Source organism: Westerdykella ornata (assembly GCF_010094085.1).
Source record: "Westerdykella ornata strain CBS 379.55 unplaced genomic scaffold EI97scaffold_54, whole genome shotgun sequence".
NCBI lineage: Eukaryota > Fungi > Ascomycota > Dothideomycetes > Pleosporales > Sporormiaceae > Westerdykella > Westerdykella ornata.
Window position 1 is genome coordinate 70,112 of NW_022986904.1, and position 25,295 is coordinate 95,406.

General features: G+C 51.5%; 11 protein-coding genes and 1 non-coding gene across 12 annotated transcripts; 7 read left to right on the forward strand and 5 right to left on the reverse strand.

Annotated features, from left to right (window-relative positions):
* Positions 1-123: 123 nt before the first annotated feature.
* On the reverse strand, positions 124-2,855 carry EI97DRAFT_437707 (uncharacterized protein). Its single transcript, XM_033799394.1, has one exon. It carries the CDS (start codon positions 2,639-2,641, stop codon positions 500-502), a length of 2,142 nt encoding a protein of 713 aa, XP_033649133.1. The 5' UTR covers positions 2,642-2,855; the 3' UTR covers positions 124-499.
* A 2,107-nt stretch (positions 2,856-4,962) lies between these two features.
* EI97DRAFT_487193 (glycoside hydrolase) lies at positions 4,963-5,958 on the reverse strand (the record flags this gene model as incomplete). The annotated part of the gene is made up of 2 exons (XM_033802176.1): positions 5,520-5,958; positions 4,963-5,469 (listed from the first exon to the last, which is right to left on the reverse strand). Exons 1-2 carry the CDS (start codon positions 5,703-5,705, stop codon positions 4,963-4,965), a joined length of 693 nt encoding a protein of 230 aa, XP_033649134.1. The 5' UTR covers positions 5,706-5,958.
* Positions 5,959-8,938: 2,980 nt separating this feature from the next.
* EI97DRAFT_387549 (molybdenum cofactor biosynthesis prote) lies at positions 8,939-10,188 on the forward strand (the record flags this gene model as incomplete). The annotated part of the gene is made up of 2 exons (XM_033796127.1): positions 8,939-9,128; positions 9,176-10,188. The coding sequence occupies 2 exons, from the start codon at positions 8,939-8,941 to the stop codon at positions 10,186-10,188; spliced, it is 1,203 nt and encodes a 400-aa protein (XP_033649135.1).
* Positions 10,189-11,940: 1,752 nt separating this feature from the next.
* On the forward strand, positions 11,941-12,429 carry EI97DRAFT_346086 (molybdenum cofactor biosynthesis protein C; the record flags this gene model as incomplete). The annotated part of the gene is made up of 1 exon (XM_033794783.1): positions 11,941-12,429. A coding segment is annotated over one exon (489 nt), but the record flags the coding sequence as incomplete, so codon positions are not given.
* A 338-nt stretch (positions 12,430-12,767) lies between these two features.
* On the forward strand, positions 12,768-13,078 carry EI97DRAFT_345111 (uncharacterized protein; the record flags this gene model as incomplete). The annotated part of the gene is made up of 2 exons (XM_033794771.1): positions 12,768-12,832; positions 12,889-13,078. Coding segments are annotated over 2 exons (255 nt in total), but the record flags the coding sequence as incomplete, so codon positions are not given.
* On the reverse strand, positions 12,790-14,092 carry EI97DRAFT_437710 (uncharacterized protein). The gene has a single exon (XM_033799395.1). It carries the CDS (start codon positions 14,027-14,029, stop codon positions 13,163-13,165), a length of 867 nt encoding a protein of 288 aa, XP_033649138.1. The 5' UTR covers positions 14,030-14,092; the 3' UTR covers positions 12,790-13,162.
* A 360-nt stretch (positions 14,093-14,452) lies between these two features.
* Positions 14,453-16,753, forward strand: EI97DRAFT_446502 (subtilisin-like protein; the record flags this gene model as incomplete). The annotated part of the gene is made up of 2 exons (XM_033800033.1): positions 14,453-15,636; positions 15,682-16,753. 2 exons carry the CDS (start codon positions 14,453-14,455, stop codon positions 16,751-16,753), a joined length of 2,256 nt encoding a protein of 751 aa, XP_033649139.1.
* A 432-nt stretch (positions 16,754-17,185) lies between these two features.
* Positions 17,186-18,955, forward strand: EI97DRAFT_437713 (putative Norsolorinic acid reductase). Its single transcript, XM_033799396.1, has one exon. The coding sequence runs from the start codon at positions 17,591-17,593 to the stop codon at positions 18,755-18,757; it is 1,167 nt and encodes a 388-aa protein (XP_033649140.1). The 5' UTR covers positions 17,186-17,590; the 3' UTR covers positions 18,758-18,955.
* A 658-nt stretch (positions 18,956-19,613) lies between these two features.
* On the forward strand, positions 19,614-20,279 carry EI97DRAFT_351733 (uncharacterized protein; the record flags this gene model as incomplete). Its single annotated transcript, XM_033794855.1, has 1 exon — positions 19,614-20,279. A coding segment is annotated over one exon (666 nt), but the record flags the coding sequence as incomplete, so codon positions are not given.
* Positions 20,280-20,711: 432 nt separating this feature from the next.
* EI97DRAFT_264054 (uncharacterized protein) lies at positions 20,712-21,114 on the forward strand. Its single transcript, XM_033794239.1, has 2 exons — positions 20,712-20,751; positions 20,803-21,114. Exon 2 carries the CDS (start codon positions 20,830-20,832, stop codon positions 21,025-21,027), a length of 198 nt encoding a protein of 65 aa, XP_033649142.1. The 5' UTR covers positions 20,712-20,751; positions 20,803-20,829; the 3' UTR covers positions 21,028-21,114.
* On the reverse strand, positions 20,919-20,999 carry EI97DRAFT_t93. Its single transcript has one exon. It is a non-coding gene; the product is annotated as a tRNA-Ser (tRNA).
* A 2,734-nt stretch (positions 21,115-23,848) lies between the features above and the next one.
* On the reverse strand, positions 23,849-25,054 carry EI97DRAFT_462720 (uncharacterized protein; the record flags this gene model as incomplete). Its single annotated transcript, XM_033801298.1, has 3 exons — positions 23,849-23,937; positions 23,995-24,261; positions 24,313-25,054. 3 exons carry the CDS (start codon positions 25,052-25,054, stop codon positions 23,849-23,851), a joined length of 1,098 nt encoding a protein of 365 aa, XP_033649143.1.
* Between the last annotated feature and the right edge of the window lie 241 nt (positions 25,055-25,295).

Below are 25,295 nucleotides of genomic sequence, written 5' to 3' on the forward strand. Positions count from 1 at the left end.
ACAGCACTTGGCTTGGCAATAGATGCAGGGTCCATTTACCTCAGCCGCAGAGCCGCAATGGATAAAGATCAATGACGACAGCCATCCATGACTTTCAGAACGCCACGATGGGATCGTATGAAGAGTGTAGAGATTTCTCTATTCGAATAAGCTCCATCACGTTGCTAGTATCGCGATCCTAGCGAATAACTGACGACTCGGAGATATGCCGTTGCATTGTCCAAAACACACATGAAGAAAGCGAAGTCGAACAGATCCCAATGCAAAAAACCATGAAATAGCAAATACCCAAGAAAGACCCATAATCATCCGCTGCGGTGAAGTGTGCCAGAGAAATCCAAGAGCCCGTTGTTTCCCGTTCCCAACGCCAGTGGACCCAGGTCTAAAGTGAAACCCAAAATCAGAGAGCATTCCAGCCATCCCAAAGGCCAAGCTTGCCCGTCCGTTTTACCTTAGACCCAGATCCGGACCCTGAACTCCTTGAACGCCTTCCGAGTTCCTATTGTCTACTGCTTCCCGGGCGTCCACCCTTGGCCTTGCCGCTGGCACGAGCGGCGGCCTCTTTGCACTCCTCGCTGCAATACCATTTTGTCCGCGCGTTGGGGGCTTTGTCCATATTGACACAAGCGAGATGGAACCACTCTCGGGGACAGTCCTCGTTGTCGCAGGCCACCATACTACCGTAACTTACTTCGTTACAATAACAATACCGCGGCTCGTCGTCACCATCTTCGCCCCCGTCGCTGTATTCAGGATCAGGGGCCACTGACGATGCCTTGGAAGAGGTCCCAGACTTGACAGCATCTTTTCCGGCCTTTGAGCTACCTGCAGGTAGAGCTGCGGCTGCTGTGGATTGCGCATTCTTCTTCTGGCTACCACGCTTAGAGATACTGCCGGTAGTGGTACTGTTGTTTTCCGACGAAGTCTGCGAATTGCCATTCCCGTTATTGGCGGTACGTGTGCTCCGACTTCTCGCCATGGGAATTTCAGGGAAGGTACCAACCAGAGGGGTTGCTGTTTTGGAAGCGCGTCCACCGCGCGTTGTTGTGATAGGGACCGACGTAGGAGCATCAATCTCCATGTCTTCGACCGCCATTGCCTCTTGCTCTTCAGTCTTGAGGTTGGACGACTCAAGGGGTGCTGGATGATCCACTACTTCTTTGGGAGTGGAGGCATCTTTGATGGAGTTGGTGTCGCGAGCCATGCCTGCCGCTTGCTCCAATTCTGTGATCACGTTGCTGGGAGGTATTTGGGGAATGGAGTGTGACGAGGAAGGACGGGGCCCGGTCGAAGGATCCGGTACGGCTGACGTGACGGAGTTCGCGATAGAGTTCTTTCTTGCGCGTGAAGAGGACGGGCGATCCGTAGTGTTGCCAGTGGCTTTCGAAATCGCGAAAGTTGAAGCCAGCGGGGATGATGCAGGAGGCGGCGAGTACGCGGGCGCAGCGCGTTTTCGCTGGGCAGGGACAGGAGCAGCTCGTTGCTTTCGCTTTGCGGTCGTTTCTGCGCCTGGCGTGGCTCGTGGGCTCGTCACACCGCGTCCTGTTGTCGAGGCGAGTAAGGCGCCGCTCAACGACCGTTCCATAGCTGGGGCGGCCGTTGCAGCCGCGAGAGCCTTCTCGGTCTTCTTACGTTTGCTCTGTGGCGCCGCTGGATTACTCGTGATGCCCAGCCCAACAGCACCATTCGTCGCGGCATCCGTCGCAATAGCTTTCCGCTTCTGAGTCTTCTTGACAGGCTTGTCGTCAAAGTCCGAGTCAACTTGTTGATTCCTGCTCCGCTTTGCCAGCACGGCCTCACGCCTCGCCTCGCTTTTGGCAGCAATAGAGTCCGCCTCATGGACGTGTTGGGCCGCCGCCGCCAAATTGTTGGCTGAAGCGACCTCTCGCCTGGATCTCTCAGTGCCACCCTTCTTCTTCTCCTCCTTGTCCGCATATGCCCAGTGAGTCAAGCTGCCATACCGTGCCTCTGGGCTAATCTCATTGTCCAGCTCGGCGTACGAGTGGTTCATGCGGGCGAGACCCTTGTCTTTGGTCTTGGTCGCTGAGTTAAGCACAACCAGTTTCTCGTCAAGTGCGGGAAGCATGTTCGCCATGACTTCTCGCAAACGGAAAAACAGTTGGCGTTTCTTCAGTTCTGCCTTTTCCGCCGGCGAGAGGCTCTCGTTGTTCGCAGAGAAAAGCTCAACCGAAAGCAGCTGATGGCGCGATGGTGCGTCATGCATCATCGACCCCATGACGCTTCCGGTTGCGCTATTCTCACCACTTTTCTTGTGTTGGTCGGCGGCTCGGCGCTCGGCGATGGTAGGTACGGGTAGCTGAGCGATTTGGTCGAGCAGAAGCTCCAGGTCTCGCTGCGGGTCATGAAGCTTCGCTTCAACCTCCGGTAACATGGAAAAGTTTCTGATGAGTTCCTTGGGAAAGGCGTCCACAGCCTGGCTGAAGTGTGTGAGCACCGGGCAGAAACCCGGTGTCGGGGCCGATGATGGGGGTGTTTGGTCCATCGCGGACAGTCGACTTGTAAATGTGCGTGCATAGTAATTCGTAGGGCGGGTTACGCTGGTACGACCTTGTCGGGCAGATTGGCGGCGATCTGAAGCTGCGGCAGCCCCAGCGCCACGGGAGCTGCCCGCTGGGGGCATGGTGAGCGAGCGCTACGGTCGGGAGACTGACGGGTGTATTGGGATGCTGTGGTGGTGACGGCGGTACAGACAGGACGGGTAGCGCTCCAGTTCAGTTGAATGTACGGTTAAGTCGCGCAATACGCAAAGAGTAAAACCGAGGCTCGACGACAGACATATGAGCTGGAGGGAAGGAAGGGGTGGGCGGATGGGCGGTTATTCGAGGGGAAGAGCATTGCGAGCTGTCTCCGACCCTGCTGCCGGAGGTTGGCGGGATTAGCACGGCGCGGATCTTTTATTACTCCGAAGCTCAACTGTTTCGGTCTTGGCATCATAACTCCTCTGAGCGAACCTTGGAAGCTCCTGTGTCTGCTCAAGAGCACTCTTGTTGTCCATTCTAATCGCAGGCACAATGTGATCCGCTCAAAGGAATATGCATCATCCGCAGCCTGAAACAATGAAGCCGAATTTGGAGTAATGTAGCACTCAGACAGCTGCCTATGGACTCCGCACGCACTAACCTAAGTTCCACACCTCAATCGTTACCTCAATACTTTATTCATAGCAGTTCCTCTCAGAGAAACTATACAGCAATGGCCAGGAGCTCCTTCTCTTCTCTACTGCAGAAACCGCAAATGCTGTTCAACATTTGATCGCCGAGGCTACCAGCATTTCTCTAACGAGTATATGGTTTTGTCGAGCTGTTCATTTCTGCAATTCTTCGCAGCAGTTGCTACCTTTTGCGGCTAAGGATTGCAGGGCGTAGTACTCATGGGTATCCTACATATGTATACTTAGGGTTGAGCCGTGCCACACCTGTCTTATCCCCAGGAATATCTACCCTCTGTTTAACCTGCATTTCTACGACCGGCTTCCTCTGAGGTCTACCTCGTCTCTTTTCTATACTCTGCGCCTTCCCCATAATTTCATTATTTCTCAGAATCTGTTATTGAAAAATTACATTTTCTCGTAGGATTAGCTGGACTCAGAGATATAAGCACATCCTAACTGATACCGAATGTATAGTTTGCCGCCGGATCCAAGGGTACGGGACTTCCAGAAGCCTTGCTCATCCTCCGTGCATTTTTCCACCATCCAACGCCTCTAAGCTATTGCCTTGGACCTGGAACTGAGCGCCTTCTCTCTTACAATATCCATCCTACTCGCCATCTCGAACGCCTTCACAACCATCGCAACCGGAACCGGTTCTCCACCCTCACTCAATCTCAGCAACTCCAAGAATTCGAAAACGGTTACCGAACCAGGCTTCGCATGCACTTGCGAGAGGTGGTCAGCATTGGGAGATCTCAGACGAAGAATCAGAAGCGGGCTATCAATATCCTGGAACCAGCTCTTGTAGTTGATATTGCAGTTTACAGGTCAGTCTCGTACAATTCACCTGTTGAAAACTGTCAACAATTGCAGCGTAAAGAAGCGTTACGAGGGCGGGGCTGAAGCTGATCAAAAGAAGAAAAACCAAACGAATCGATCCACTACTTAGGAAAAAAGACACAGCCACAATAGCAGGTCGATGGCTGCTTGACACGAACCTGTTGGAGCAATTCTGGGTGGCCCTAGACACCGAAGACACCGACATGACCAAGTGGAGGCCATTTGGAAAACTCCACAAGCTGCCAACTAAAGCTCGCAATGCCTGAGACAAGGTAACACTGACAACCACGGAAGGCAACAGCCTCGAAGGGAAAGGGGAGGGGGATATACAGAGGGGTTTGGACTGGCAACGGTAGAGTTTCGTGCACGCGAACCATTGTGGCGTCCGCTCATATAGGAATGCATGGAGGGGCACCCTCTTTTGAGCCAATGAGTCCCCTAAAACGATCACTCATGGTGCAAAAACTGGACGACACTATGCGAGTGTGCCTACTTCAAGCAAGGGTGAGGACTTCTCCGATTATATTTGAGTGCAGCTGTGCTGAATAACTCCTACCGCCTTATTAGACTATGAATGACAAAGAAGTCAGGATCACTGCACCTTGATCTGACACCAACACTGCCTTGCTTTTGACCACCCAACCACCCTCAGGCATTGAACAATCACCAAAATTGAACCTGCCGCCAAATTACAATCCGGCCTGGCAAGGGTATTCGAAACAGCCTGGGAATAATTATGCCGAGATGGATGATGAAGACAAATGCTACCATTTCATACGACAGGGGGGGATCGGCACATGTTCAATAACAAATACTGCGGTCTGGGCGGACCGATGTGGCATTGACGCGTGTGAAGTGAGAAAGGGTAGAGGTGGATATTCGGGCGATCAAATACGCCGCTATGGTAAGCTTGTACTAGCTGATGAACTATAACAATCTGCCTTACTGTGTCATGGGCCTTGCACAGTAATAGAAGCAGTCCCGATATTCTTATAAAAATATGCCTCTGTTGCGAGAATCTGAAATGTGTGCGTGTTCCCCAGTTTCACACCAGCCCTAGCCCAAGCATCAAGATGAGCCTGCGCGTTAATTGTCCCACCAACGCGCTTCTGCTGCCTTACGGACCAGAGCTGCGTAAGCACAGTCCAATGACCAGGCCCCTCACCGCCAGCAATGGTGCGTCGAGTGATGTAGATGTTGTACGTGCCGCCGTCCACGGTAATGGTCTCCTTTGGCGCCGAAAACGCGGATCCAGGGTCGTATGTCCCAAACGATTCAACAATGTAGTATTCTATAAGCGGGTTCTGCATCCACCCGTAGAGTGAGACGTATGAGTTCCCTTGTGCGCCGTCCCAGGAACCGCTGTATGTGACGTTCCGTCCGCTGCCGGGGCTCCAGCCTTTGCCCCCGAAGAAATTACCGGTGTTGGACCATGTGACAGTGTATTGACCTCCTGCCTGTTTATATCTTTAGTTGGTAAACAAGAGAATTGATGGGGTGAGTTCACCTTATTGGTGTAGTTCACGGAGCCTTGGCCGTCTGTCCAGAAATAGTAGTAAAAGCCGTCGTGCGTGCCGTTCCTAGTGGGAGTAGGGAGACCGTGGGTAATGTAGCGCTTCTCCACGTTGATCAAGTTGGCGAGGATAGTGGTAGAATAGACTAGGGCGACCAGGACGGAGGTAAAGGCGAGCATTGTGACGAGCGGTGGAGTCGAGGATATGAGTAGTGAACAACCCACGAGGGCAACAGAGAGGCCGGGAAGTGACCTCTCGATCCTATCCTGGAGAAAATTCTTTCCTAGTTACGATTCCGCCTACCTAGAGAGCGGCCCAGAAAATAGTCGCAGGGTAACAAGTAGGGTAGTGTCCTACGGGTGTCTGTTGGTCGAACTTCTCTCTTATTTTACCACGCGTCTGCCAATGCAGAGAAAGCAGTTGACATTGACTAGTTCGCAAGGAAGGTTGATAGCCATATTTTTGTAGTTGTAGAGCTTTGTTCACTAGCAGTGGAGCACGGCCGGCCCTCCCCAGAACTAGTACTCTTACATGCATAAATTTATTTATTTATTTTTGAACTACCCTATCCTGTACATTACCGATATTAGTTTCTGTAGACTTTGCTATATAACACGTTTTGCTATATAAAAAGAACCACCGGCTATGAAATTTGACGAGAGTAGATGGCACTCTAGAATATATATCCAATTGGCTAGCAGTGCAACCATCCATCATCCAGGACATCATCCAGCTACACCGGGATCTGGTGACGTGTTCCACGGGCGATGTTACTCTGCCCACCTGTTCAAACGTGCAACCCAACCGCTTTGCAGAATAAAATATTAATAGAGTAGATCAAGTAGAATCTTAAGTATCTTTTTTACACGTACGTGAGTTATGACCGGGCTCTCTACTGTAGCAGCGCGCTTGAGCGCTAGCCTGGCGGTTGAGACCTAATCTCGCACCACCTTAACGCTGTTCAAGAGCAATCTGCTCCTCAACGTCTTGTTGAGCTAGTATATCCTCTCCTGCTCCCTTTGTTAAGGTTCTATGCTTCTGGATCCGCTTCCCAGGGTTCTTCATGAGCTGCCTCAGCTTTATGCCCTTGCTGCCTCATTCAAGGGAGGGTTAGCTCTCTCAAGGCTACCCTTATGTACCCTAGGGTAGCAATCCCATCGCGCATTAGCTCAGCTAAGAGCATCATCACTTTAGCCTCCTTCTTAAGCTAATAATTAATTGCCTCAATACCCGAGGGTAATTAAGGCAGGTGATGAGCTCTTGTGCCGCCGAACGCGGTCACGTATTAGCGTTGATTAAGCCATGTTTGTCTTCAGCAGACTGCACTACTAGGCCTTTAAGCAATGCCTTCACAGCCTCTTTGCTCCCAATCGCCATGGCAGCGAACACGGGACACCCATAACGCTCGTTTTCGAAATTCAGACCAGGGATAGCGTGTGGATATACTCCGATAAGATCTGGCAGGTTGTGCTCCCCAAGTAAATATACAAGACTCACATCCGCTGAGTGCCTGCGAACTTCATGCTTTTCCAATAGGTTCTCAACCCGGACCCATTGAAGGAGAGGGAAGCGCTCAAGAAATGGCGCCTGAGAGATGCCGGCTGCTTCTGCTGCGTTTGCATGGTGAAGCACTGTTTATAGCATATGCTAGGAAGGGGAATGTGTCGTCAGCTGCTTTGCGAATGTCTGCGGCCTGCGGAGTTGAGGCTTTGGGAAGGTTTTCGGGAATTTTCAGTGCAGTGAATACGTTCACGGTCATGTAGGTGAGACAGCACTGCTTCAACCACTCATAGCTTCGACCCTGGAGATTGCTTCGCAGGTCAGGCCAGATGTTGCTGAGACGGTCTTCTTTTAGAAGAAAATCGCGTACCGACTCGTGAATAAACTAGACTTTCGGAAGCTTAGATGTCGTGATCTCTGTTAGTCCCTTGGAGGAGTTGACTATGGATCTCCTAATTACTTCCCTTGTAATATCTCCAGGGTCCCATGTTGATTTTGCATCTGGTCTACCCCAGAAAGGATCGCAAAGTATAACTGATCGGGACTCAATGGAGATCGCGAGATCGACGCACTGGGAAGAATTGTGTGGAATGTTTACGGGTCTTTGCTTCGCGGGTGACTGAGATTACCTGCGTTAGCTGTTTGATGATAGTTATTGAACCCTATGTTTATGGCGATAACGCAAGTCCAAAGGCGCGGGAGGTCGACTCACCATGCCGCACAAACTGGCCGGACTAGGCGACACAAGCCTGCTCCCTTTGTCCGTATTGTGGTCGTATCCTCCATTATGGGAGATCTGCCCAACACCATTGCGGCGTGGAGTCGTAAGCCCTGCTGTGAGGCGATTAACGTCCATGATGAGCGACGTAATCACCGTATCGAATGGTGTTTGTGTTTGTGCTGGAGCGGTGTGGGCGAACAAGGAAAGGCCGAGAATCTCAGGTGTTGTAAACAAATGCTACTTACTTTCGCCGACTCTGTCGCGAGTTTGGAAGTGCCCCAGCGTGGTAATTGTTTTAACATCAACTCCAACAGTAGCAGTGAGCTTGATTGCCAATTCATTGCATGCTGCTGTAGTAAGAATAGTATTCAAGCCCCTAGGGCCCCCTAAGCTGACGATATGCTGCCGTACTTGAGCGAGGTGAAGAGGGTGCCAAGACGGTGAATGCGAAAGCACGTGACATGGTGCAAACTGATCCCCTTGGATCGGGTATGGACACGTCTTCCAACCATTTGCAGTTGATACTGCTTCGCGAGCAGTGCCTTTCTGCGCGGATATGCCAGAAGTCCTCAAGACAATGTGACGCTCTTGAATTATTAGTAATACTACTTTGAAGCATATATCGAAATCAGCTGCACGCCTCCGCTTACCCGATTCAATTATCAAATAGTGATCAAGTATACTCACAAATAAGTCTACAATAGCAAGTCATGCGCGATGCTGTATTCCAAGGTTTTCTCAAATCTATGGACCTCTGACGGAGAAGTGCTTAGTAAGCAATGCAAGAGTAAGCAAGCCGCGTGGCTGGAGCTAACTGCGCGCCACCCCCACTTAGACTTAGCTTCTTTTAGTGAACGTTTACTAAATGTCAACAACCAATCGGCTCAACGTAACACTACATCTCGCCGACGTAAAAACGATGACCCATCTCCGCGCGCTTCCCAAACTTCCCGACTCAGGACAAGCACGCCCTTCTTCTGCCCCGCTATCGCAGCGGTTACATTTTATGTCCTCTCGCACCGATGTGGGAAGAGGGCCTCTCCACTCCTCATAATGGGCCCTATGGTTTTACTGCGGTCGAACGCGGCTGCGGCATGCCATGCCTCGCGCTGGGCTGCGGGTCGTGGCATGGGCCGTAGGGGATCGATAAGAGCTATAACGACAGCACAAATCTCCGGGTCGAAAGGATCTATGCACGATGTGCCGCAAGAGATACCCGAACCCATATCAAATAGGAGCCTGCAAGATCGCCGACAAGCTATCAAAACGGCAAAACCATTCTCAGAGTTCCTGACGGACTCTTTCAACAGACAGCATGATTACTTGCGCATTAGCGTCACCGAGCGCTGTAATTTGCGATGCTTATATTGTATGCCTGAAGGTACGTATAGTGATTTGGGCTCACTCATACGGATGCTAACTCGATAGCAGAAGGTGTACAATTATCGCCACCATCACATCTCTTGACGAGCCCCGAGATATTCTATCTTTCCTCCCTATTCGTCTCGCAGGGTGTCACGAAAATCCGTCTCACCGGAGGGGAACCTACGGTCCGCCGCGACATCGTTCCGTTGATGCAGTCAATTGGCAGCCTTCGCTCCCGTGGTCTACGAGAACTGGCCATAACTACAAATGGAATATCACTAAACAGGAAGCTCGACAGCTTGGTAGAGGCGGGCTTGACTGGTGTTAATCTCAGCCTGGACACCCTGGATCCGTTCCAATTCCAAATCATGACAAGGCGCAATGGGTTTGATGCGGTCATGAAGTGCATCGATCGCATACTCGAGCTGAACCGCCATGGGGCCAACGTCAAGCTAAAGATAAATTGTGTTGTCATGCGTGGCCTCAACGAACGTGACATCATTCCATTTGTCGAGATGGGCCGTGAAAAAGACATCGAGGTACGCTTCATCGAGTATATGCCGTTTGGTGGCAACAAGTGGAGCGAAGGGAAGATGATTGGATATCAAGAGATGCTTGACATTATCCGAACTAAATATCCTGGTTTGAGACGATTACCGGGACATAAGAACGACACAAGCAAAACCTTCGAGGTCCCTGGTTTTGTCGGCAAGGTTGGCTTCATCACCAGTATGACCAACGACTTTTGCGGGACCTGTAATCGACTGCGTATCACGAGCGATGGCAACCTGAAAGTATGCTTGCATGGTAACGCCGAGGTATCACTACGGGATCTGTTACGCGAAGATAACGGGGGTCTTCCCATTGACGAAGAAGCCTTTCAAAGAATCAGACAAACGGAGCTTGATCGATTCAACGGGAAACTAAGCGATGAGACTATCCTAGGCTGGGGCCGGCGGGAGCGACAGCTTCTTCGTGTCATAGGCGCAGCAGTCAAGCGCAAGGCTGAGAAGCATGCCGATATTGGCGATCTTGAGAAGATGGAGAACAGGCCGATGATTTTGATTGGTGGGTGAAGCAATTGTTTCCTTTTCTTGTTCATGATTTGCATGTGTATACGACGTTTGCATGATACCAGAACTATCAGGAGCACGTCCCTATTTTGTGCACCTGGCGCAATGATTTGCGTCGGTCATTATATATCTTACGATACACAATCACTATCCTCATACCATCCCACAGTCCATCTGATGTATCGGTGGAGTATCTCAATGTATATGAAAGCTGACAGGTGTCCAGACCTGCCAGTAGAAAGCCGCCCAGCTATCCGACACTGGCCTCATGCAATGACGCCGATTGAGCCACCTCATACTGCTCTACATCCTTCGTCCACCTCTAAGCTCTATGCGTCACAGCTGCCATCTCTCATGCGCCCGCGGCATCCTCTTAGTGGCTGCCATGTCCGTCCGTTTACGAGCACCTCAAAGGGATGGTTTAAGGTACATAGTGTCCAGACACTGAAACCAGCCCGTTTAAGCACACTAGAGGAGAGGTTTAGTACCCGTATACGTCGCAAGAGTACACGTAAGCCAGCCAGATTGGCCAAGTCTAAAGAGCGCTTGCAAGGAATCTCCGCCAAGAAGAAAGGAAATAGGATGCAACTTAGGGAGCGGGCACTAGACAGGGCAGAACTGCGGAGCACAAAGGAGGCCGAATTGAGACAGCTGATGCAGAAGAAAACCGAACTGGAGAGGGCGATCAGGGAGAAGAGGGAACAATTGAAAGCGCTCCAGGAATCGGAAACACTCGCTAAAGTCAAGTCACCATCGAGTGATTTGGAACTTACTGGAACTCCCATTGGAAATCTTGAGGAACTAAACAAGGAGGTGTTGAGGGGCAGGACAGGTATGGTATGCCGCCCGCCGACAACAAAGGCCCAACCAGAGAGGACTAATCTCGATAATTCATTGCTCATCCAGGCACAAGATAGCAACGACGAACAAGGACTCAGAAAGAAGGACCAGAGGAGTTCTCCAGAGGGAACACGTTCGCTACTGAACAGCGATGATGCACGCCCGACGGGAGCTCCGTCTCTTGCCCGGCCTCTCACTCAAGAAGACCTTCATTCAGAATCACCTACGGAGGGTGTGCATGTCATTGATGGTGGAGTAGTCATCCGCTTCGATGAGCCTGTGGAATCGCTTCAGACTCAGGTATACAATCTGCAGCAAAGACTCAAGGCCTCGTACCCCCAGATCGACACGTTGCCCTATGACGTCTGGAAATCTCGGAGGCGCAATGTCCTGCAGATGTGGCTCAAGATCCTTGCAGGAAAATGGCAGAGCCGCTTTAAACTGGTGGAATTTGATGCTAGGAGCCAGCTTGCCAAGGTGCTCGATGAGATGGTCTTGACCCATGAACTTGACCATGAAGCTGCGGCGAGGATGGCGAGACGGTTTGCGATAGTCTTCCAAAGAAGATTCAGATCTCACAGCATGTTGGATATGGAGGGGCTGGAGGATGCGGGAATGGAACCATGGTTGAGGTATGAAGATGGACAAGTCTCGAAGTTCTCGGCAGTCAGGAGCCTTCTGGCTGGCAGGTGGTCAAGCGGACCGTTGTACTGGAGGGCAAGGCGTGGAAATGGGAAAGACTATACAAAGTCGAATATTGTCGTCGAAACCAGCTCCACGCCAAGACACCACTACTCTACCCTCACCGGATCGCCATTCGTCCAACGACAGCCTACTGAGACCGAGAGCGGAACAAACAGCAAGCTTGAGGAAACCGAGCAAAGGGCTTCAGCTCCGCCGATAGACACTTTCCCCCATCTCACGGAGTCCGGTTCCGCGCACATGGTCTCAGTGTCATCCAAACCTAATACTGTCCGCACGGCCACCGCTGCCGGCACCGTCTACTTCTCTAACCCAACTCCTCTATCTCTAATCCGCAGCAACAGCCTCAAGAAAGGAGATGTTCTCTCCGTTGCACGTATTGCTGGCATTATGGCCGCGAAGCAGTGTCCCACACTCATCCCCTTGTGTCATCCTATCCTACTTTCTCATGTGGGCGTCATCCTGCGCCTCACTGATGCTCAACCGGAATCCGCTACATGCGAAGGGAAGCATGGGGCCGTTGATATTCAGGCCAAAGTACAATGTCTTGGGCCAACGGGCGTGGAAATGGAGGCGCTCACGGCGGTTATGGGTGCGGCGCTTACGGTCGTGGATATGTGTAAGGCTGTGGATAAGGGGATGAGGGTGCATAATGTGCGGGTTGTGAGTAAGGAAGGGGGCAGGAGTGGGGTATGGAAGGAGGAGGGTTGGACGGAGATGAGAGAGGATGGCGAAAAGTGAGTTTGATCAGAACGAGTTTGTTGTAAGGATCGAAGTGGAGCTCTCACGAGGGAAACCGCCGCCACACACGACAACAACAAGACTGCTTGATGAAGCTATCCGAAATCCAGTCGAGAGTTCAACGTATCAAGTCCACTGCCGTTTCTCAGAGTAACAACCGAGACTTTGGCCTACCCATCATAGATCTCAGAACTGGAACCACAGGAGACATGAGTAAGTGGCTATCGGGCGCATCAGGGAACAGCAGTCGCATAAACGACCCGCCATTGGCCAGGACGTCGACCTTACCATCACAGCGTCAATCCAAAAAGATATTTCATTCAGGAATCAAGTTGCTCCGCGATAGTGAAAACAGCGTACTTGAGTAAGTAATATCCTCCGGTTACTTAATGCACATTTTAACGAGCCGCTTCACTTCAGTACCCTCTTCGTCCACGGCCTTATTGGAGATCGCGAGGGGACATGGAAGAGAGACGGTGCCTCTGCTCCCTGGCCAGCGACCTTGCTTCCTTCCAAGGTTCGCAATGCCCGTATGCTGACGTTCGGGTATGATGCCTACGTCGCCGACTGGTGTGGCATGGTTTCGAAGAACAGAATCGGGAACCATTCAATGAACTTTCTAAGTGAGCGCTTTTGCTACGCACAGAGAGGATGATGATACCGTAACCTTCATGGCGTCTGCTAGTCCTAATGCTCATTCCTCCGGCGCATAGCACAGGACGTGCTCACCGTTGGCTTCATCAACAGTCTCCTTCACCTCATAGTCGAAATCTTCACCTGTGACATCCTCTTCAGAAAGTCCAACCACCTCGGCCACTGCCTGCTGCTCTTCCGACTTTAGATATTCCTCGTAATCTTCCTGCGCCTGGTCTCCCTCGAACAGTGCGCCTTTCCTAATCACCCTTTGGACTATTTTGCCAGAGTTCTTGACCTTGATTTCTCTAACACGATACGCAAAGACAAAATCATCGGACTCTTTGGAGCCAATCGCTAGCTCACGCTTATTATTGACCTCCACCTCGGGTCCGGCGCTTATAGGCACTCCAAGAGCAGTACCATCAACACCCAGCGTCAGTGCCATGTTTCGCTCTTTCATATATTTGATGTAACTTGAGGCTCCGCAAGCAATCATGACACCCACAATCACATACACTTTGCTCCGAAACCTGCTCTCCGCGATGTAGCTCCGGACTTTCTCTTGCTGTATGCATTCTTGCAGATAAGTCATCGACGGCACGAATTGCTTCGAAACCATTCTTTCCGCCGTCAGCTTGTATCCGCCACCGTTTGCACCCCCAACGCTCACGTCTCCGCCGATGCCGAGAATGAGTTCGAGAAAGGATGCCCATATGCCCACACTGCCTCCTTTTTCTTTCGAGTTGTCGAAGGTAAAGTCTTTCTCGGCCCATACAGTGAGGTTGTCCGACTTGGACAACAGGTGCGAGGAATCATATAAGGGCTCTTCGGGGCGCGTGGGAGTGATGAGGATGCTACCCAGTTTTATGGGACCATCTGGGTGGGAAGCTCGAGGCGCAAGAAACCATGATGGTTTGGTATTCATGTTATGGATTTGAGTATCGGTTTGAAGGAGGAGTCAGTACGTCATTGGAGTGCTTTGTTTTTCAGGAACCAGATCCTCTGTTAATTCAATGCCCCGCTGAACACTGCACCCCTGCGACCTTCTGTCATCCTTCCGGTCTGGTTATGGTGCACTGCACATAGCGGGGCTATTTTCTGCGATAAACCAATCAATGACTGTTGGTCATGCACCCTGGGACACTCAGAAATAAGGCGACTTCGCTTGCTTTTCAGCTCTGCTGTGGGTCCGCGTTCTATAGCCCTGTAATATCAGCATGAGCTTGACTCGGAAGCCCGAGCCCCGCCATGAGGCTGAGCGTTGTGATGCGTCTGACGAGCCCACCACCAGCTTCTGCGAACAGGTTCCGCCCACTGAAGTTGTGCGGATGTTACCCAATTGCCGGCGATGAACCACGGACAGACGGATGAAGAAAAATTGGCGCGAGCAAAGCAGTTTGGAGCAAAAGGACTTGCGAAAGAGAATAAGCAGGAATGGGAAGAGGCGGCGACGTGCTTCATGCAAGCTGTGCTTCTCTATGAAAGAATCAGGGGAGAAGATGACGAGAAAGTTATCGTGTTACGGGACCACTGGGCATTGAATCTTCACAAAGCCAAGCTCTACGAGCAAGCCATATCTTGCAATAAAGAAAGCCTCAAACGGAGGCTCAAATCGGGGGTAAAGCCCGACGATTGGGCGCTTCTGGAAAATCGACGGCATCTCGCTAGGAATTACGACAGAAGCGGGCAATTCAGAAATGCCATCGTGGAGTATCGCGCCATTCTTACTTCACAAAATTGTACTGTAACGCGACGGGAAGGCAAGAATACCGGAATCGATGAATTGTGCGAGGACGCCATTCAATGCCTGGATCTCTCGCTTGAGTATGCTCAGCAACGTGGGATGTCAGGAGAAGCCAAAACTTACCTGCAGCGTGATCTCACCCTCTGTGATCGAGTGTGGAGGAATGTCAAAGCGATCGTGAAGGAGTCACGAGCAGAAGTAGCTGCTTTTCCTGAACTGCAAAGTAAACTTGCATTTGCTTCGAAAGAGCTTGGACAGATGAAAAGATCAGTGGATTATCTGAAAGGCGACACTGTTTCTCTCGGTCAGAGAGAGCCAAACCGGGCGAACAATGGTGGGAACAAACAGTGGAAGGGCAAAAAGAAGGAAGAGTCATCGCCAACTCAATCACCATCGTCATCCGAAAATCGCGTCATCATCACAGCCCCTTCCGAGGTAAAATCCGGAGACGGCAAGAGTGATGTGGAATCCAAGGCGCCTTCTCTGAACCAAAAACGAGTCACCAACGGCGCAACACCTGTGCAGTCCCAGAAGGAGCAGAAGAAACTTGCTCCGCCGACTCTTAATGTTGATCCAGCACCTCGTGTCCGATCTCGAAGTCAGCCGCCTGCCCCTGACAAGGGTGTCGGCCGGCGACGGTCAGTGAACATGAGAGTTGAACCCAAGAAGACTCAGACAGACAGCTCCAAAGCCTCCAAAGACTTATCATTACCGTCAGGTTGTGACACCAGTGCTCCCCTATCATTTACCAAGGATCTAGGCATGCTATTTGGCGCCTCCCGCGAGAAGTAAGAACCCATCTTCAAGCAACAGACGGTGCTAATCAAGACCAGCCAAACGGATAAATGGTTCCTCAAGCTAGAGGCTACAGTTCACACATTCCTGAACAGGCACCAACAGAGTGAACGAAGAAACAAGATCAAAATAGCGGTACTCGATACCGGAGTCGCAATCGAAAGCGCTTCTAAGATGAAAGTGGCCCAGAAACTCAAAAACAAGATCATCGATACAAAAGGTAATGGGAAAAAGCTCGCGAACGGCCTTGATCCAAACGTGGATAACAATGGCCACGGAACAGACTGCTTCTGCCTGCTGATGCGCGTCTGCCCCTACGCCGTAATATATCCCTACCGCATTGTATCGGAAGATATTAACGAAGCCGACGGAATCAACCCGGAATATGTGAAGGAGGCCTTGGACCACGCCATTAACACACGTAAAGTCGATATTGTCAGCATGTCCTTCGGGTGGCAGTACAACTCCCACGAGGGTCTAAGAAACATTATTACGGAAAGCAAGAATGTTCTCTTGTTTGCCGCTACCTCCAACGATGGGCGGGATATCAAATATCCAGCAAGCGATGACCATGTCATTGGAATTGATGCCGCACACCACAACGCTAACCCTTCCCGCGATAACCCCAGCTCAGCCGACACACATCTAGAAAGATTCTCCGCCCTTGGAGTGGACATTTTGTCAGTAGTCCAGGATGAAAGAAGGCGTGGGACATCATTCGCTACTCCAGTCGCAGCTGCCACTGCCGGTTTACTTTTGGAGTTCGCAAAACAGCCGCCTTTATGCTTCGCCCCAGAGGTTCAGGCATGCTTGAAAACTAAGACCGATATGCTAAAAGTCATCCGTGCCCTTTTCGTATTCCAAAAGCAAGGCTTCAAGTTCATCGATATAACGAAGCTTTCTGAGTTCAATGGAGAGGATGACGCTGGCCGACAAGGCGCATGGTACTTGCCAAGCTCACAGCGATATAGAGCCGCTATGAAGGTTCTTGAGGTGCTTCGGGGATACCATGGGCCAGAATTTGGAAAGGCGGTTGAGGAAAATTGCGAAAAATGCTGGCAAGAAAGAATCGCTGCAGCTGCCTCAAAGGCAGATGGACATGGGGAATAGCTACGCTGCTGGAGAGTTCCCATCAACAGCGGCCAGATGGTTGCCTAAGAGCGTCCGAAAGAAAAGGCTGGAGAACGATTCATGACCACACCGAGTATACGACAGTACCGTGGCTTGCCAGGTCTGACTGAACGCCCCTCTGCAATTCCCTCCGTAGGGGAGATTACCGAGTCGAACGCAATTGAATTGGCTACCACCTAATAATGCTGTCAGTATTGCTTCGTTTTAGAGCTTATTATACAGAGATAGAGACGCTACAAAACGAATTGCAAGGTGTTATATTACTGCATTTCCTAGCTGTTCAATTGGAAGTGGAAAAGAGCAGTACAGGAAATGCTGGGGGTTGTTCAGCCAGATGTGAAGAGAAGCAATAAATGCTGACATGTCGGCCTAGTCTAATCAAGCTAGCGCTATTCATTTTCTCACCCGCAGTTGCAACGCAAAAACTACATCGACTTTTCCGTTCGACAGAGAAGCAAGTGTAAAATTCACGGCCTTACTACGTCGACATCGCCACTCCGTACACTGGGCCAGATTGGTGGGCTCGTATAACTTGCCCAGATCCCGCATTTTTATGAATTTAGGATGGCTTGCTTCACTGCTTCTATGTGGGATGAGCTACCCGCAACCTGCGTGCCAATCCGGACCTGCGTACGACGACATGGATGACACGAGGCGGTGAGCCTCTGCGGAGCCTCTCCAACTTAGCGATTGGGTGCCATGTACGTCTATGTATCGACGTACATAGCTATAACAATGAGGTGACCCCCACAGTCAGTTCGGTCATCATCGTCGATATTCGGAACCTCTTTCGGAACCTCTGGCCAGTCTTGGACAATGACCATTACGTTCAACCGCGACTCTCCTCTGTTCCGCCACCGCCAACTGGCTCCTTCAGCTTCCATCCACGTCTCCCCATTATGCCTCGGAACCATGAATTTCGGCGAGCGCGAGACGGCGCTTTATGGCGAATGTAGCAAAGAGGAAGCATTCGCCATCATGGACCACTTCTACAGCCAAGGCGGTAACTTCTTTGACACGGCGAACTCCTATCAGCATGGCCAGAGTGAGGAATGGATCGGAGAGTGGATGGCAAAACACGACAATCGGGATGATATCGTGTTGGCGACAAAGTATACCATGAACTTCCATCGCAATCGCAAAGACAAGATAATCTCGAATTACGTGGGGAATGGGGCGAAGAGCTTGAAGTTGTCTTTGGATGCGTCTCTAAAGAATCTGAGGACGATGTATGTTGATATCCTGTATATCCACTGGTGGGACGCCGCAACATCGATCCCAGAGCTTATGCACAGTCTTAACGATGTTGTTACTTCCGGAAAAGTGCTCTACCTGGGAGTGTCGGATACCCCAGCTTGGGTCGTATCAATGGCAAATGAGTACGCACGCAATCATGGGCTTCGCCAGTTCAGTGTCTATCAAGGTGCATGGAATGCTTCGATGAGGGACTTCGAGCGAGACATAATCCCCATGGCCAGTAACCAAGGCATGGCTCTATGCCCCTATGGGGTCCTCGGCTCTGGACGATTCCAAACAGAGGAAGGATTCAAAGCGCGGGCGCAGCACAACCCCGGAAGGCAGATTGCCAATGCTCGACTTACGGACCGTGACAGAGAAGTGTGCAAGGTGCTGGAAACTATAGGGAAGGAGAAAGATGCAGGCCTCTTCCAGATCGCTCTTGCATATGTCATGCACAAAGCTCCATACGTATTCCCGCTCGTTGGACAACGGAGAGTCTCCCATTTGAAAGACAGTATCGCTGGATTATCCGTCACACTGACGGAGGAAGATATTGACCGTATCGAAGCGTCTTATGATTTCGATGTCGGCTTCCCACATACATTCCTCAACGGCGCCATGTTTGGTACCGCTAGGAGAAAGCAGATCAAGGGCCCTGGTGATGTTGCGTTGTACAGGTCGACAGGGACATTTGACTGGGTCGAGCCACCTAAGCCGATCAAACCGTATGGAAGCGGGCGGTAAACGTTGTCGTTGTTATTCTTGCCAATAGATCTCGATAACAGTGTGTACAACTGGGTTGAGTTCTTGTTTTCCTTAGGACCACCGACAAAGGATCTAATGGTCAATCCTGCTTGGAGTTTCGCGAGCTGGATGTGGGGGCAAGGACAGGTGGGAAATATTGCCATACGAAAAGGCAAACGATAACACGAGCAACATGATCTCGATTGAGGACGAGAAGGAAGCCTAAATGACCCGTTTGTACCTTTCTTGTCGATTGTCCAGTTAGCGTGGGGCAGTGCTGATGACGTGTTGCTCACTGCCGAACCATCCACCATTGGTTGGATGAGGCGCGGTAACTGCAGGTGGACTTGCATAGCTTCTGAAACCGTAACTCGCTTGTATAGATAGTTCCCGCACTTGGTATCCGGGTACAATAGCTGGAGTTCATATACTGGTTGAGCAGGTGCAACTCACATATCCTTGACGTTGTTGTCACTCCATCTCGGGAACGGCGACTCAGATCAATATGCTTTTGGCTCGCTCGATGGATTCAACAACGCCCAGCTATATTATCCGTCGTAAGCCTGTGAGAGCTTCAACGGATATTCCGAATACATCAGAAGCCGGAGCTGCACCAACAGCGACGGCCAACGCCAGGCCACGGGCGCAGACGCAACCCACGCAAGGCTCCATAGCGCCAATAATTCCCCGCAAACCGCTGAATCCCACGGCGGGAAATGCGACAGAGAATGGTAGACCTAAGGCACGATCCACTTCTACACCCCATACCAGTCAACTGCATCCGCAATCACAGCAACACCCCCAAGCGCTCACCCCGCAGATTGGAACTCACCTGAGTCGCCGGTACTCCACCAAGCGCCTCACCAAACCACCAAAGCTGCACCCGCGAAAGCATAGCCATCGCAAGAAGCTGCAAAAGCGCGTCAAAAGGAAGTCTTCAGATAGAGTCGCTCCGCTTTCGGTTTTCGTCCTGCAGTATGAAAAATACCCGTACTACACGGAGCCAGGATTGATTCTAGGAGCGTACTCGAGCATTGGGACCGTCACTAATGCGGCGATTGAACATGGAGCTTATGCGTTTTCGAAGGAGGGGATGCGGGATGGGACGGAGTATTTGAGCCCGAGCGGGCGGATCAAGATTCTCAAGAGGACAATTCAAAGGGTTGGGCCGCGAGCTCCTATGCCCAAAGGTCGACACCCAGAATTCCACAAGGAGCGGCCAGATAGTACGCCTAAGCCATCTGGTGCGGGGGAGGAACCCAAAGCACCAGTGGCCATTGATGGGAAAGAAGGCGTTCTCGTTGCTGTACATAGGTCCCCAACTGGGATCTTCTGCATCGGCGCTTTTACGGAGAGGAAGAGGGCATGGGGAGCGTGTTTAAAGCATCGTTTCACACCTCCATTCTCAGAGTTTGCGGAAGAAAACGATGGCTGGGTAGACGAATACCAGATGCCGCATGTGAGGGCAAGAGAGATCGGTGCTGGATGGCATGAGTGGTTCGTGGTGCCGTATAAGATCGATGAAGCAGTCGGCAGGCGGTGAGAAGTACTTGAGCAGACATTGGCTGGCTCAAGAGGAATCAAGTATTCATGGATCAGCGTTGATGGAACTTGCAGTAATCAGCACATCTAAACCGGCGCCCTGAACGGCAGTGCAGCCAAGCAGGTTTCTACTGACTTCTCTTCAAGAAACTACTCAAGATAGCCGGCCCTCTCCGGACTGGTAATATGCAAATGTGTTTACCTGGATCATGCGCAATATGGAATCGAATCACTGACGAGCCATCTGCACATAACGCATCGCACTGTCTCGTTGCACCCAATCGCACTTCTTCAATTCCAAAAGCACCCTCTGGGCCCCTTAATTTGACGATAACCCAGGGGACAGTTAAATCGTTGCTCACTGTCATGGAACAGCTTCCGACTCTCGAGTCGCCAATCCATTCGCCAAAGTCTTATATTGGAATTGTAAATCAAACAGATGGGGGCACTGAGTAAGTACCATGAAAACCCCACGACGATACTGTTTTGAATTAAGGTGTAAGAACATGAACAGAAAAAATAAAAAATGAATGGTGTGTTGCTCAACAAGTCCCCACATCCGACTGGGAGAAAAAGCAAAAAAGAAAATGAATCACTCTGTCCAAAGGACAGCACGTTTCGACGTGGGCCAGATTCGAACTGACGCTCCCGAAGGAACAAGATTTCTAGTCTTGCGCGATAACCACTCCGCCACCACGCCATTGAGGATGAATAATTTTAATCCATAAAAGTTTATATACTAAATCAACACACGGAAAACGTAGAATGACTTGCTACAGGGACTTTCGAACCGCAAAGTAGAGAGGCGTGGGACCGATAGATATCTAGCGAGCGGCAAGGAACGTGGACAGGAACTGGCGGGGTATCTTGCTGCCACTAACCCCCATCACCTATGACAGCGCCGGGTCCCATATGAACTACAGTACTACTACAGAGCAACATCACCAAAACCATTATAATTCCAGTCACAGAGCTGAAACAGCGTAGCATATCCTAGCCATGAGAAGTATTCGAATTGGGACTCGTGGAGTTTTTTTCCGTCCAATGTCCCGTCACTTTCGGCGAATTCCAACCGTTGCTTCCGCGAGACGCCATGCTGTACGACGTCCCTAATAGGGTAGTCTAGCACGCTTAACAAAATCAAACGTGCTCGAAGGATGAGTGAAAGGCAAAGGTAGTAACATCCCTTGTGTGTTGTTCTCTGGCACTCGTGTTCTAGTTGTGTGCTCCGTGTTCGACGATCTATGAGTGACCCCCTTATCGATACGCAGGTACCCCTCATTGGTGTTCCCCTCCCACCAACACGGCATTCATCCCAAACTCTCCGTCCGCTCTCATTATTTCTCCGTCCGCCCTCATTATTTAATCGCCGTCTTCCCGTTATCTACTCTCTCCCGCAATCCACAGCCGATCAGCGTCACACGACCCTATAAATCACACTTTCCAGATCTACTATATCCTTCAATATTCATAACCTTCCCACCCAGCCACCATACTCCCCCACCAGCGCTCACCAAAACCTCCTGCTCATCCTGCGCCACTCCCCTAAGCAAATGCATGCAGCAAGACTTGCCCAGGGCCGTGGCTCCGGGCCCCGTTCCGGTCTGTGGTGGCGTGTCGCGTCGGGATTCCGGCCGGCGATTATTCCTTGGGTTCAGCTGTCATGGCGGCTGGCCACGGGATGGGATGGGTGAGGGTGGTTCCGAGGTTGGGGGACACTCACTATCGACACACTTCGTCACTGAGCCCTTTGGTACATGTCCAGTCAGAGAGGTGCTCTGGAAAAGGTACACTTATATATGTACTAAACCTGAGACTACAATAGACAGGAGAGAGCTACCATCACTAACTTGAACCTTGGGAACGCCATATGCACCACCCACCTAAGTATAGGAGCTCATCTGCAAGCAGCCGCAGCTGCATATCCCCGATCCCCGAATCCCCGAATCCCCGAATCCCCAATTCCCAATCCCCGCAACCCCCGTCTTCTTCAGCAAACCAACATGCTTTTTTCCTCGATCAAGCCCCTTTATCGATCTCCATGCGTCTATGGATGATCGACACTTACCATATCTATCTACCGTGCTACGCACTTCAATACCCCAGAGACTTTATGACGGCGGCCTGCACCATCTCCCCCGGCACCGCCTCCTCCTCAGCCGGAACCACAATCCACAACATCCCTTACCCTAAGAGGACCAATCGATAATGAAACATGCCGCCTCAGCCACAAGACGCACACACAGCACGGCGACCTGCATCACTTCCGCGCATGTACCGGGGCTGTAGACGCCGATGACGAGGCCGCAGACGTGCCATCACCCCTCCACACACAACCCCCCCTCCCAAAAAGACTTACCAATCCACACATATCAAATAACGCTCCACCCATGCACCTGCACCTGAGAACCCCAAGTCATGCTAGTGCACTAGCCCAGTCCACTGCTGACAGAACAAAGAAACCCGTGGAGCTTTCACCCCACCAAACCACCCCACCACCAACGTGAACCATCCAACACCTACACCTGGCACTGACATCACACGCACGACCAGTACTGCTATCCAACACGCAAACTAAACCCCCTCCTAACCACCTCCCAAGCCCTTCCACTCATTCTCACCTAGGTACTCTTCCTAGTCATGCGGGCTACACAAAAAGCGTGCTTGCTGCGTGCCATTCAGTACCACCGTGACCTCTTTCAACATCCGGCACGCGTTGCACCAACTGAAAAGAGTGAGGCTCTTCAATTTGATTCGCCACTTATAAACCTCATAGGTCCGCCGCATGACTACCTAGTTTGCTCTGGTTTGGCTCCCCAGCCAACCATATCGCGTATATGCCCTGATACATATCTTCCCGTCGATTCAGTTTCCCTCAGCATGACCACCCGTTTCCTGTCCATATCCCCCATTCATTGGTCATTCCCACATCATTTAAATCTCCCCCCTCACACCCACCGACGCCAGCATCGGCATTAATAAGATTCGCATGCGTCAGAAATGAAGAACGCGAGAAAACCCCAAGACGCCAGCGCCGCCCTTGTAAACCCTAATTCCACACACCCATCGATTCGTTTTTGCCTGCCCGAATAATGCGCCAATGCCGTGTCATCCATCCCATGAATAAGCCCAGAGTAACCACCACCCTAGGCCCGTCCTTCGAAAACCGTCTATCGCGCGGATAACGCCAATGCCAAGACGTAAGAGTTAGAGAGGAAATAATCCGCTTCCGGATTGTGGAAGCATCCGAAGCAGTTGGAAAGCCGCGTGTGCAACCGTCTACAACGTCAAGCGCCGGGAAGCTGCCTCAACTGGGAAATTCGAGCGGAGCTGAGCGAGAAGGGATACTCTCAGGTCGGAGAAATAAGACTCGGAATCGCAGTGGTGGGTAGAGTGCTATGAGACCGGAACAGGCTTAGTGCGACCAGCGGATTCGAGGGCCTCCTCCATTGAAGTAACTGAACAATCTGGCCACCGCGTGTGGTTAACCTCAACTGTGAGGCGCCACGATATCACTAGGACGCGTCGTCAATGGTCTTTCGATCCATTTTACTTGCGCGAAGATTGAGCTTCGACCCGTTGCGGTAGATCCCCTGCGAGGCCACTGTCCTCGAGAATGGTTTGGCATTTTATGATCACTGTGAAAGATTAGATTAGCAAACGTCGCCAATACATGTGGCCAGAGATTAACTTACTCGCAATGATCTCCTCCTCCCAGATACCCATTTGATAATCCACAAGGCCATGCTTCTCGAAAGCGTTGGAGAACTTCACAATCTGGTCACCCATTCGTTTCAGAAATTCGTGGCTGATCAGGGACGGCGACGACATTGAGTGGCCAGACTTCTTGAGGCCCTCCGTCGTATCCTTCTGCTTTTGTAAAGTAGACAACCAGCAATTGTTGAACTCCTCCCAGAATTTGAGCTTCTGTTGCTGCTGCTCTGCGTCGTCGCGATGTAGCCCTGGACATGGTTAGCTTCGGATTCAGTCGAGACACGGAAGAAGTCGCATACCGAGGGTTTCGGCTACTTGGAACAGCCAATCCGTGAGGGAGAGTAGGTGCCTTCCGGCTTCGCTCAGCTGCCCATTCTTCACGGCGGTGAAGATCTGCTTCGCGGCATCTCGAAACTGGCCATAATACTGATCCCAGTTGTGAGCGCTCTGTTCAGTGAATCCAGCCTCGGGATAGGGACCTCGAGACGCGGGTTGGTGTGGGTCTGTCATGCCTGCGGCCGTGTAGGAGGGAGTAACCGACTCTCGTCCGACAGCGCCTGGAGGCGGTGTTGGTGTATATCCCATCGAGGCATACTGTGAGGGTGGATGCGCTGGCATTCCTCCAACTGGCGCACTCGCTGGCGCCTCCTGGCCCGACACATTGTAATATTGACCTTGTGCGACCGGCGTATACCCTCCACTCAGGACGTCTAACGGTGTCTCCCGACTCTGGTAGGGTTGCACAGAATCATACTGTGTCGGACCTTGCACTGATGCCTGCGCGCTGGGCATGCTGTACATTGAGTTGTGGCCTTGTTGAGCGTAGTGATGGACACGCTGCGAAGTTTGCTCGGAACCGTACTCTTGGGCGCCGTATGGCGGATTGCCCTGATGACCGCCATAGCCCTGATCGTACGAGTAGCCAAAGCCCTGCGAGCTACTTCGGGTCCCTGCCGCGGAAGCTGTGGATGGTTGCCCTGTCGTTTGCCGCGAGTATACCTGGCCGGGTGCTCCGCCGTGGGGGTCGAGTTGTGGATTCATACCTAGCATAACACCTTGTTGAATTGGTATCCGTGCTTGGTTCCGTCGAGCCGTTGCTGCCGCATTCTCCATCCCACCGCTGCTCGGTCGACGGCCCGTCACTAACAGATTGGTGGAGGGGGAAGAACCGTTTGCCCTGTCCGCCCAGGGCGAGTCTGGAGGAGTAGCGTAAACTGCCAGCTTGTCAATCGGTCGTAGGACCGGCGGGGCGAGAAGCAGGAAGCGAGTAGAATCGGCAGGA